At 42.9% G+C, this 13152-nt stretch overlaps 1 protein-coding gene across 1 annotated transcript in view; it reads right to left on the bottom strand.

Annotated features, from left to right (window-relative positions):
• Nucleotides 1–1048: 1048 nt before the first annotated feature.
• b3glcta (beta 3-glucosyltransferase a) overlaps nucleotides 1049–13152 on the bottom strand; it is a 65276-nt gene continuing 53172 nt past the window's right edge. Inside the window, exons 12-15 of the mRNA XM_084448750.1 lie at nucleotides 7115–7214; nucleotides 6751–6870; nucleotides 5551–5695; nucleotides 1049–1569 (exon numbers count right to left, since the gene is read on the bottom strand). Of these exons, the coding sequence (XP_084304876.1) occupies nucleotides 1405–1569; nucleotides 5551–5695; nucleotides 6751–6870; nucleotides 7115–7214 (530 nt within the window). The 3' untranslated portion in view covers nucleotides 1049–1404. The remainder of the gene's footprint in view (nucleotides 1570–5550; nucleotides 5696–6750; nucleotides 6871–7114; nucleotides 7215–13152) is intronic.

Raw genomic sequence — 13152 nt, forward strand, 5'->3', positions numbered from 1 at the left:
ACACCTCGGTGAGTTTCTTGTCTTTGAAATTGAGAGTTTAACATGTTTTTTGAATGATTTTTCAAGGTGCCCACCCACATCCATTGTATGACCAAAACGGTGGTAGAGCAATTATCAGACTTTCTCTGAAGTGCTAGTTTTGTCAACGTTTTGATCTGAACCATTGTACTGTATATGATCATAAGTAACCTTAAAACAGGGCTAAACATGCATTTTCCCTTTACTACTCCCTTTAACTCAGGTCCGGTGACATAGGACCGGTAGAAATTGTCTTCTGCAGCCAGGAGCAGTGGGCAGCCATCATTCTTGGCCCCCGGGGACCAAGTCCAAGTGCTCATGTCAGGTCCTGGTCAAGGACCGGAATGAAGAGCATCTGTTCTTCTGCATGTTTTTCCTATTGGGTTCTTTGGGAAGCTAACATGTAAACTCCGCACAGAAAGGCCTGGAGAACCTCTTGCTGTGATGCAACAGTGCTACAGTTAGTACTGCGCCATGTGCTGCACGTGAGCGATTTTGGGATGGAACCGAACCGAGGACCTTGCGATCCCCTGCTAGCCGCTCTACCACCCGAACTACATTTCCCTATTGTGAGTTGATTCAACGCTGAAATAAAACAAGACATTCCTTTCTTTCTTTAAATAATGACACATTTATATCAAAATAGAACACATAGCTATTAGTAATACTGTTGAAATATGTTCTTTAAAAAAAGAGTTTTGACTTACACATGGCAAGGAAGATTATATGATAAAATGTCAAATATTCCTAAACAGGATCCCACGCATACTAAATAACCTCAACATGCAACTCAATTAAAGTGACTATGTATCCTATGCTGTGAGGGTAATTCAGTTTATGCCTGATGCCTGGAGCCTACTTTGAGCAGTCTGGGTACGTCGACAGTCCCAAATACAGTCATAAAAGAATGTTCTGTTCCTGATTTTCCTTAAACTGTGGTGTCGACTGGATACGTTCTGGTAGAATTTTCTGTAGCAGAGTCAGAAACGGTTTTCATGGAGGTCTTCATTGACTGATTCCTCTTGATTCATCATAGCAATATAGAAATATTTAATCACTTAAAACTCATGAAAAAGTTCTCAAACACAAAGTCATGGACAGAGGCGTACATGGTCCTTCCTCATCTCTGCAAGATTCACTATATATATATATATATATATATATATAACATTTACAACTACAGTATGAAGGATACATGTTGACAATACTTGTCCATGACATCAGAAAATACAGACATACATTTGCATACTCTCTTTCTCTCTCTCACACACACACACACACACACACACACACACACACACACACACACACACACACACACACACACACACACACACACACACATACACATACACATACACACACACACACTAGTTGTGTGTCTGATTATAATTCCTCCCTGGTGCTCTTATGTAGTCCAGCCGTCTTTGGCCTGGAGTCATCCTTTAACCACTTGTTGAAGACTGCTATGGGGTCAATGTTCCAGTGTTTGTGGAAGGAGATAGGAACTTGGTGGGCGAGGAAGTCTCTGGCGTAGTCCTCTGGTCGGGCCTGGAAGGGAATAAATTAAAATAGATTAGCTACAGTCAGTCAGAGGAGATCACAAAAGGGAAAATCTGCACTCAATACGTTTAATTGCTCATTTTAATGCATATTACGGCAGACAATGAACGCGTTTCAGCCCTCTGGCCTTTGTCAGCATTTGCCTGATTGAGAAACGCTGATGAAGGCTGGAGGGTTGAAACGTGTTCATTGTCCGAGTTGTTCGACACCCACAGCGAGTGAGTCTCGTGGCTCAAATCTTGCCATGTTTGCAATGGTAGGTAAGTCGTTGCCGTTAATACGGGATTGTCCCATGTTGAAAAATAAAATCCACTTTCAATACTGAATCAACACGAGACGTGAGGATTTTCCTGTATACAGTATGTACATCACGTACAGGGTGTATGTACACCACAAGCCCTGAAAACTGCAGTCGTCAAGCCACTCTTAAAAAAGAATAGTCTAGATACCTCACAAATGAAAAATTATAGGCCCATATCAAACCTCCCGTTTTTAAGTAAAATAATTGAAAAAGCAGTTTTTCAACAGCTGAACAACTTCCTGGCAGTAAATAATTGTTTTGATGTCTTCCAATCAGGATTTCAACCACACTACAGTACCGAGACTGCTCTTGTTAAGGTCTTCAATGACATCCATTTAAACACAACAATGGCAGAATTTCAGTCTTAGTATTACTGGATCTCAACGCTGCATTCGACACAGTTGACCACAACATATTACTAGGCCGACTGGAAAGCTGGCTTGGAATTTCTGGCACAGTGCTAGACTGGTTTGAATCCTACTTGAAGGACAGGGACTACTTTGTGTCTATAGACAATTACAAATCTGAGCAGACAAAAATGACCTGTGGAGTTCCAAGGCTCCGTTCTGGGGCCTCTTCTGTTTAACATTTACATGCTCCCACTAGCTCAAATTATGGAAAACAACAAAATATGTTACCAAAGCTACGCAGACGACACACAAATGTATATTACCATATCACCAGGCGACTATAATCCCATACAAGCGTTGAGTAAGTGCATTGAACAAATCAACGATTGGATGTGCCAGAACTTTCTTCAAGTAAACACAAACAAACACGATTAAAAGTCAGTGCTCAGCTCCGATTAGTAATGCTAAAAACCACAAACAAAGCCATAAATCTTGGTGTAGTCATGGACTCTGACCTGAATTTCAACAGTCACATTAAGACAATTACAAATTCCACCTTCTATCACCTGAAGAATATATAATATCAAGGATTAAAGGATTTATGTCTCAGCAGGATCTGGAAAAACTTGTCCATGCGTTTATCTTCAGTACTCGACTACTGTAACAGTGTGTTTACAGGTCTCTCTAAAAAATCGATCAGACAGCTGCAGCTGATTCAAAACGCTGCTGTTCAAGTCCTCACTAAGACTAATAAAGTGGATTGCATCACTCCAGTTCTGAGGTCCTTACACTGGCTTCCTGTCTGTCAAATAATTTACTTTAAAATACTACTATTGGTTTATAAAGCACTGAATGGTTTGGGGCCAAAATATATTTCTGATCTGCTGCTACAGTACGTTATGAACCATCCAGACCTCTCAAGTCGTCTGGCACAGGCCTGCTTTCTGTCCCCAGAGTTAAAACAAAACATGGAGAAGCAGTGTTCAGTTTTTATGCTCAACATATCTGGAACAAACTTTCAGAAAACTGCATGTCTGCTGCAACTCTCAGGGGCGAATTCACTAAAGGATTGCGCAGCTTTTCCTGACGCAAAGCCTGTGCAAATAAGTCAAAAATTATGTTTGCTATTCACAAAGCCCTCGCAAAGGGTGAAATACGGTGTTAACTGCGTTGCGTTCGTCATTGCGTTTCTCTGCGCCGGTGTTATTAGCTCATATTTAAATTAGGTAATATGGGCGGAGAATGTTCCCCTTTCTATGCAAATGAACATTATTGCAAAACCCGCCCAATTCACAAAGATCGGCGCAAATTGCCTCACGCAGTTAAAGTGAAATTAATTGCGTTTTCAGAGACGTGGTGGTATTTAAGCGCAAGGGGTGTCATGGTCAGCCTTTCCACTGATCATGGCAGCAGTGATTGTTGCGAGGCGAATTCGGCATCGCAATGCCAGGCATGTTGTTCGTGAGAGAATATTTAGAAGAAGGTCACAGATTTTCCTGTATACAGTATACAGTATGTACATCACGTACAGGGTGTATGTACACCACAAGCCCTGAAAACTGCAGTCGTCAAGCCACTCTTAAAAAAGAATAGTCTAGATACCTCACAAATGAAAAATTATAGGCCCATATCAAACCTCCCGTTTTTAACTAAAATAATTGAAAAAGCAGTTTTTCAACAGCTGAACAACTTCCTGGCAGTAAATAATTGTTTTGATGTCTTCCAATCAGGATTTCAACCACACTACAGTACCGAGACTGCTCTTGTTAAGGTCTTCAATGACATCCATTTAAACACAACAATGGCAGAATTTCAGTCTTAGTATTACTGGATCTCAACGCTGCATTCGACACAGTTGACCACAACATATTACTAGGCCGACTGGAAAGCTGGCTGGGAATTTCTGGCACAGTGCTAGACTGGTTTGAACTTGGGAAGACGTAACACAACCTAAAGCCCATTGAATTTGAATATTCTATTGTACGCGGATGACAATTATCCTAGCAGAAAATGAGAATGAGTTGCAGTGTATGTTAAATGAGAAGAGATTATTAGTTAACAGAGAAAAGACTCAAATTGTGCATTTCCGGAGATCAGGAATAGGGAGGAGCACTTTTGATTTTCATCTTGGAACTGATTCCTTGGCATATACAAATTCATAATTATAATTAATTAAAGAATCCTCAATTATTTTGGTTAGACGATGTTGTTAAGTTGGAATGGTTATTTAGAAAGGAAGTATTCAGTTTGGCCAGTTTTATTGGGAGAGCTTGGAAACTGAGATGTGACACTTTGTTTATTTGATTGTACTATGTAATTGTATTGATATACATTTTGTTGCTGACTTGTCAATTTGTTTGTTTTGATGAATCTGAATGGATTGCATCTTGTAAGCCCATGTGGGCTGGGAGCCATATGGCATATGACACAGAAATAAAACTTTCTCTATCTATCTATCTATCTATCTATCTATCTATCTATCTATCTATCTATCTATCCCAGTCTTGTGTGTGTTTTATATAATGTTGCCTTCTGTGTGTTAGGGTTTGTTTGTTTGTATATGTTGTTGACTTTTGTTGACTGGCTCCCTGTAGCGGCTCGCATCCAGTTTAAAACTCTGGCGCTAACCTACAGGGCAATGAAAGGAACAGCCCCCTCCTACCTCCAGGCCATGGTCAAACCCTACATCCCCTCCCGACCACTACGCTCTGCTACCTCAGGGCGACTGGTTGCCCCGTCACTCCGAGGCTCCTGCGGTCGATCGACACGGTCACGGCTCTTCTCTGTCCTGGCCCCGCAGTGGTGGAATGAGCTGCCCACTGATGTCAGGACAGCAGAGTCGCTGCCCATCTTTCGTCGCAGGCTCAAAACTCATCTCTTCAAGAAGTACTACAACAATCCTCCCACCTAAGCACTTATTATATTTTATTGCACTGTACTTTAGATTGTGATTCTTGCACTTTGCCTTCAGCACTAGATTATGCTCTTAGTCACTTGTTTGTTTTAGAAAGAAGATGCACTTGTGAGTTCTGGCAAGTAGTAGTACATTGGCTCTTCCTATGTTAAATGCAATTATTGTTAGTCGCTTTGGATAAAAGCGTCTGCTAAATGACTGTAATGTAAATGTAATGTAATGTTGTATATGTTGATGTTTTTAATGCTGTGTAATCAGGGCACCATCAAAAATGAGACCTTGGTCTCAATGGGTTCCCCTGGATAATTAAAGCTGAAATAAAAATATAAAAATGTGACAGAAACAGAGGGCCTTGTGGGAAGTATGGGACCCCCAGGCGTTGTGTTGGGGGGCGCGGTGGTTACCTGGTGGAACAGCGGGCTGTGAGTGACCGGCAGGCCCAGGGCATTGAGGCACATCCCCAGCACCATGTCATCAGGGGCGTCATTGCTGTAACACTTACAGCCACTCCTCAGGAGTCTCACCACCACCTCCCTGCTGAACACCATGCTGAGGATCACAGAGAACAATATCAGCATTCTGACCCTCGGAGAACGCAAGACGGCAAAGGGGAAAGAAAGTTGGTCAAATAAACTGATAGATAATAATCTAAACTGCCCTTAGAGTGAACTTATTCAATAAAGAATAACAAGTCCAAGACAAAGATTTATGGATTTAATTATATAATTAGAATGGGAGCATCAGATTGAGGATATTAGCTCCAAATCCTGCAAGCTGTGGCAGTTTAAAAATGCTACTGAAAATGGAGGTTGGGTTAAGAACTAATTTCCTCAGGCAGGAGGTTCAGGTGGACAGATTCCAGTATGACAGGTGCAAAATCAAAGTTTGGGTTTTCGGTTTTATGCTGCTCTGTTTAGCGGTTTGCAATCCTAGACGTTCCAGAACATAAGGTTTTGCATTTGTAAGATTAAGAAGCTATCTGAGAAGTACTGCACCAGATGTACCTCCCTCCTGGACCCGGGCAGCAGGAGTTCCTTTGCTAGGTTTTCTCCTTTCTCCTCATGAGGCGAGAACGCCTGGGAACATGTTATGTAAATGGATTCCTCCTAAATATACAGCAGTTCCTCCTGCCTCGCCAATTCAGCGCTAACTTGCATCCTGCTCATGGTAAAGATATATGGCATGGAACCTTTCCTGTTGTTCACAACAATCAATGCGGTTACTTTTATCCACTGTCAATTTTGCACATGCCTCTTCTTCTTCCTGACTTCAGCTGGCCTCATCAACAAGGCCCAGGAACCCCGCTGACATTGGTACACTGACTGGTACTGTATCTTGACCCAAACAGACATATCAGATGTGTATTTTCTTCTATTGTTAATTTGTCACTTATGTTATTGTATTTTATATTTTTACTGCATTACTTTGTACAATGGTATTGCATATTTGTATTGCATCAGTCACTTATGTTATTGTATTTTACACTTGCTTGTTTTGTCCTTCCATGTTTATTGTTATTCATCATCAGTCTAATTGGCAATAAAGCTGTTTCTGATTCTAAGAAACCACCCTATAGTGATCTTCCAGTGAGGGACGTGACTCACCCTCCTCCTCCAGTGATGTAGCTGTAGCCCCCCTGGCTGAGCCCGTAGCCATACCTCTCCCCAAGACACACCGGTTCAGACGGATCGTAGCAGCTCAGCAGGACCTGAAGTCTGGGAAGGCTGAAGTGGCAGAGAACACACTTGTTACACACATGCACACGCATGCACGGATGCACGCACGCACGCACGCACACACACACGTGATCCCTCATAGTGGATTCACACATCCAACACATTGACAAATCAAGCTCTTGTAAAAATAGGATACTTGGAACATCACATACAGTACATTTACAATGTGACATTTTAGACATCAGATAACACATGATCAGATCATGCCATGGTGATATTGATGAACTGATACCTAATAAGTGTGTCATCGTCCACAACTAGCAGCCAGTTTGTCTTTGGTATTGCGTCACTGACAAATCTCTCAAGGATGGCGAATGTTTTCCCACAGTGACCTGCAAATCAACAGACTCTTTTCAGATCGTTGTCTAGAAGCTTGAGATTTGCACATACTGACATGGTCCAACATGGTGACACTTTTATCCAAAGCAACTTAAGATTATCTGGAGAAAGTGAACTGACTGTACATCCGAAGAAGAAGAACAAGAACAAAAACAAGAACAATTCTTTGTTATGCGGCATGCTAGTGCACTTGATTCAAACACACGTGTTATGATGGGCAACACAGGGAACACGCATAAACAAACATGCATCAGGGCCTCATGCACTTATCCTGTCTTCCTTCCCTCAAGAGCAGCCCGGAGAAGACAGTAGGCAGCGTGCCCGGGGGCCAACCAAGTGCTCCTGTCCGTCTTCGTCAGGGAAGCTGGGATCGAACCGGGGACCTTGCAATCCCCAGCCGGCTGCTCTACCTCCTGAGCTACACGCCGTCATTTGCCGATACGGAGGGCTGTACCCTCCTCCTCATGACATTGATTGTTTAGTCCACTCTTTCAACTTGCACTGCTCTGCCATTTTAGATGAAGTTTCTCCTCTAAAATCCTGTACTGTCACCAAATTAATCTCCCTGGTTAAATGATGACATTCATTGCTTTAGGTGCAACTGTCGGAGAATGGAGTGTCTGTGGAAGTCCACAAATCTCCAGGTCAATCGAATTTATTTTAAAGAACTTAACTGAATTCAAAACTATGGTCAAGGTGGTGAGGGCTTCCTATTTCACAAATTGTATCTCTTCAAGTAGGTGAAATCCCAAAGTCCTTTTTTACATTATAAAGAATATTTTCAGTCCCCTTGCCTGCTGGACCCGTGCTCTCTGAAAATAACTGCAATCATTTCCTCTTGTTTTTTGTGGACAAGGTTGCCAGTGTTAGATCTAGTAGAATCCCTTCCACCTCCCCCCTTCCGGTCTGCCCTAACTGGCAATCAATTCTGGGATGTTTCTTGCCCATCTCTCTGCAAGATTTAACTGAGCTAATGAGCAGCATGAAAATCTCCTCCAGCCCTTTAGACATCCTACCAATGTCTCTGCTAAAAGATGTAATTAGGTCCATTGGCCCCTCTACGCTCTCATCATCGCTGGTTTCTGGTTGTGTCCCTTCCTATTTTAAACAGGCTGTTGTTCAGCCTCTCCTTGAAAAGCCTACCTACCTATCAGCCTATTTCTATGCAGACATTTATTTAAAAGATTTTAGAAAAAGTTGTTTCTAACCAGCTCACTGTTGCCATGAATAATCACAATATTTGTAACAAATTCCATTTTACAGAGACATCTCTTCTTAGTCTCAAATGATATCATGATGTGTGGATCACCACATCTTGCTAGACAGGCTTAGAGAGTGGGTGAGCGTCTCAGGGAGCCCTCGACTGGTTTGCCTCTCAGGTAGAAGTTTCTCTGTGGCTGTTGGGCCTCATATGTCTGAGTCCACTCCCCTATCCTGTGGGGTGCCCCAGGGATCGGTTTTAGGTCCAATTCTGTTCGCTTTGTACATGCTTCATCTTGGCCTCATTATCAGCAAATTTGAAGGCAGTTCATATCATTATCATAACAATATTCAATTGTGCTTTTCCTTTAAACCTGACATGACTGATACTTTTAATGTATTGCATGATTGTTTGTCTGCTATTAAGGACTAAATGGCCAGTAACCTTCTTCAACTAAATGCTGACAAAACTGAAGTTCTCATTGTTGCTGCTGACTGCATTGCTTCTATGGTGGCCAGCTGTATTGGGTCCCACAACTGTAATGTCCGCTCTAACCTGAGAAATCTTGGTGTCATCTTTGATCAGGCTATGCACCTTGACACATCACAGCACATCTAGTCCTTGACCCGTACATGTTTTTTCCTCCTAAGAAACACTGCAAAACTCAGATCTATGCATCACACTGAGTTAGAAATTATTATCCATGCCTTTGTCTCATCACGCTTGGATTATTGTAATTCTCTTTTTACTGAATACAAAAAATAAACTACTCTGAACTTGTGTTAAATGTTAGATGAGTGAGTTTAGTATCAGTCATGCTGCCTTGTCACAAACCCTGATGAATATCCTGCTGCATTTGATTGAATTGACATGGTTCAGGTCAGCTTCATTAGAAACAAACAATTACTGTATGCAGGGATTTGACTTTGTAAACAGTTGAGCTGATGAGCCAACCTTTTGTAAATGTGCAGATTATGGTTCTGTCACGGACTATTCAACTGACAGACTCATGAATAAACAGCTGAGCTAAAAAGCTCATATAGCATACATACATAGCATTTCTTTGCTACTTCAAACAAGAGATAGATCAGACAGAAAGCCTGCTGATTATTGATTGAATCATAAAATGATTAATATTGCATGATATGTCGTATAAATAGCAGGAAAAGTGTGCGCTCTTTGATCCTAGCTGATTAGAGAGTCAGGCACGTAAGGCCAAACAAGGTGGTACCAAAAATGGAGGAACTACTTGCACACTGTCAAACATGAGGAGGCATCCAAGTTACAAAAATATGTTTTTAGCGCATAGGGAATAGTGACAAACTGGAAATGTTTCAGTCGTTCAGATCACCGTCAGCCCTAGTACCAGCTATATACTATTGGCTATAAATGGAAAATCAGCCATTGGCAGAAGCCAATAGGAGAGAGGCTGGCACAAGCAAACAATCAGGACAACTGAAGCATGAAGTATGCACATGAAGTACGCAGAATGATAAACATATAGAACCCAAACTAACCCATTATACACAGTAGTCATCCAGAATAGATAGTAGCCTACATGTATCAAAGGATGTAAGATACAGGTTATACAGATGACCGGGACCTGACATGTTCAACACACAGACAGTGTAGTGATGAAAACACGTCAGAGACTGTACCACCTCAGACAACTGAGGAAATTCAGAGCGTCCCAACATATCTGACGGAGCTTCTACTCATCCACGATCGAAAGCATCCTGACTGGGAACATCGCCACCTGGTACGGGAACAGCAGCTCTCAGGATCGCAAGGTTTTACAGAGAGTGGTACGGTCAGCTGAACCTACCCAGGGCTGCGGGGGGCACTCCCCCACCTTGAATTGAACTCTACTCCAGAAGTTGCAAGCCCAAGGCCAACACTATCTATCCATCTATGCAGCAACTGCAAATTCTCGTTCAATAAATCTCCAGTATTCATGAATTTTCAAGACATGGTAGATGTAGTCTGAGGTTTTCAGCACTTTATCAAAAACTGAATTTTTGACAGTATTTTGAAATCTGTACTCATTTTGTCTCCTCAAACTATTGCTGCTCATAGATAAAATAAAATGACGACCCACAAACCTACAGTGCAACCGCAATGTCTCCACCATTCAGAGACGTTGTTAGCAACACCGCCCAAAAAGCGGATCCTAACAGTACAACTGGCTAAATTGACTTTGATTGAGAGGACACCTGTGCCACTGAATGTTTGATTGGTTTCCACCTGTGTCTTTTTAGTGTGTGTACATACAGTATGGCCTACATGTAGCGCCCCCAGTCCAGTTCTCGGTCTGTTCAATATTTGCTGTAGCTGTGTGTTTGAGAGTTACTCATGTGTGTCCGCCACTACAGTACCTACTCTCTCCTCTGTGAGGATATCAAGGGCCTTATTAGAAAACACTGCGATCTTCGTTCTGTAGATCTGTAAATCCTGTAGTTCTGTAGATCCTAAAAGACTGTTATCTGATCATCCTCTCTTCTCACTACAGACCTAGAAATCTAAGAGACTTCCTTGTGCGTGCGGACACTGCGATCCAATCTGGTCCTGTCCAGAGGCGTTTCATTTCAAACCTTTATTTATACTGGTAAAGCACTGAGGTTTCCCTCATTTACAGTGTTGACAAGTTCACACATACACAAATAACAACAGAACAAATACAATATACAATAGTTTGAACGGGATGACTGGCTTCTTCCTTCGCCTCAACTGTACGGCATGTGAGAACTCTGAGAACCAGCACTTTTGCCAGTCATTAGACAATGCCTCACATACAGTATAAATCTGCTGGAGCAGTTTGCCTTCTCTCATGCCCATGCGGGCTACAATATATAGCTAAAACTCTCAAGATATGCATTATCCAACACAAGAGTGCTATACGGAGGAATTATATTAAATCACCCGTTGCCAGGCACGTCCATGGAGCCGGCCATCCTTTGTCAGCACTCTCATTCTGTGTAATACAATAGGTCTGTAAAGCATGCAGAAGAGGTGATGCTAATCTGAGAGTCCTTCAGTCTGAATGCAAATTTATATTTTATATGAAGACAACTGTACATCCAGATGGGGTCAATGAAGAGCTGTCTCTCTCATTCTCGCATTTTATAACTTGTTCTCCTTCTTTTCTCTCCTCAGGGCTTTAGCCTTTAACAATGCCATCACCGCAGGAGCTGTAGGTTACTCTGCAATTGAACATAGACTATTATCTGTTTAACCTGTATATTCTGTCCTTTGATGTATACATGTACTATCTATTCTTGATGACTACTGTGTATAATGGGTTATTACATTACCCTCCCCCATGGAAATCAGTTAGAGTGGAAGTAATATCGGACTGAAGTTCTCAACAGAGTGTAACGAGTTGGCAATTCTGTCATGTTATGCTAGACTTGGCTTGTACCAATGTACAGCAGCCACTGCCAGAACAAAGATGATTCCCAACCTGTGATACACGCAAGCAATGATAATGATGATGATGATGATGTATAGAGACTGTCTAATGAAAAAATTGCTTAATCATGATCATACTGTGGTCTAAACGTGCATGTCATGATGGTGAAGATGGTTACAGAAACATCCATAGTTAACACTTGCCAAAAAATCTCTTAAAACAAATAAACCCCCTAAAGCCTCCACCACCTTCATGTCCGACCTGTCTGAACTCATCTCTACTGTCTGAACTCATCTCTACTGTCTGCACTATGTGCTCATCCACACTCCTGCTTGGGGACTTCAATATCGACATGGACAATTCCAGCTGCTCCACAGCCATTGATTTCCTGTCATTATTGGACTGCTTAAACATCTCACAGCACATCAAAGGTCCCACCCACACCAAAGGCCACACACTAGATCTTGTGTGCTCCACTGGCACAACCCCATCCGATCTACAGTGTCTCGACCACGACCACCGTGCTGTCCTTTTCACAATTCCTGCTTTCCTGCCCAAGCTGCGAAATGCATGCACCATCACTTACAGGAACATTAAAACAGTAAGCGCGCCAGCCCTGACCAACCTTCTAACCACCCACCTGGCTTCAGCTCCCACCAGCACCCTGGTGGATGGTCTGGCTGCCCACTACAACTCCGCCTTATCCCACAGCCTGGACTCTCTTGCCCCCGTCAAAACCCGGACTGTCACTTACACCCGTCCTGCCCCCTGGTTCACCACTGAACTTCGCACCTTGAAGGCTGTTGGCCGCCAAATGGAGTGGCTCCATAAAAGATCTGGCCTCACTATCCACCTTGAGGCCTACAAGGACCATGTGCAGTCCTATAAGGTAGCTCTGTCCAAGGCCAAAACACAGTACTATTCCACCCTCATTGGTAACCAGAAAAACCACCCCAGGATGCTATTCTCCACCATCAACCGGCTACTTCTCCCCCTCGATCCCCCCCGCCCGTCAGGTGCCCACGACCTCTGCTCCAGGTTCCTGGTTTTCTTCCAGGCCAAAGTGAACACCATCCACCAGCAGCTTGTGATGCCCTCCTCCTCCCCTCCACTCGCACTTCCTCCTGGATGCCCCCCCCCAATGCAGCCTCTCCTCCTTCTCCCCTGTGGATGCTCCTCAAGTTGCCAAGCTTATAGTTTCGGCCAATGCCTCCACCTGCTCACTCGACCCCATGTCTACTACCCTGGTCAAGACCTGCCTCCCTGCTCTCTGCCCCACCATGGTCAACATCATCAACTCCTCACTAGAATCTGGTCTCGT

The sequence above is a fragment of the Borostomias antarcticus genome (genome assembly GCF_949987555.1).
Source record: "Borostomias antarcticus genome assembly, chromosome: 1".
Lineage (NCBI taxonomy): Eukaryota > Metazoa > Chordata > Actinopteri > Stomiiformes > Stomiidae > Borostomias > Borostomias antarcticus.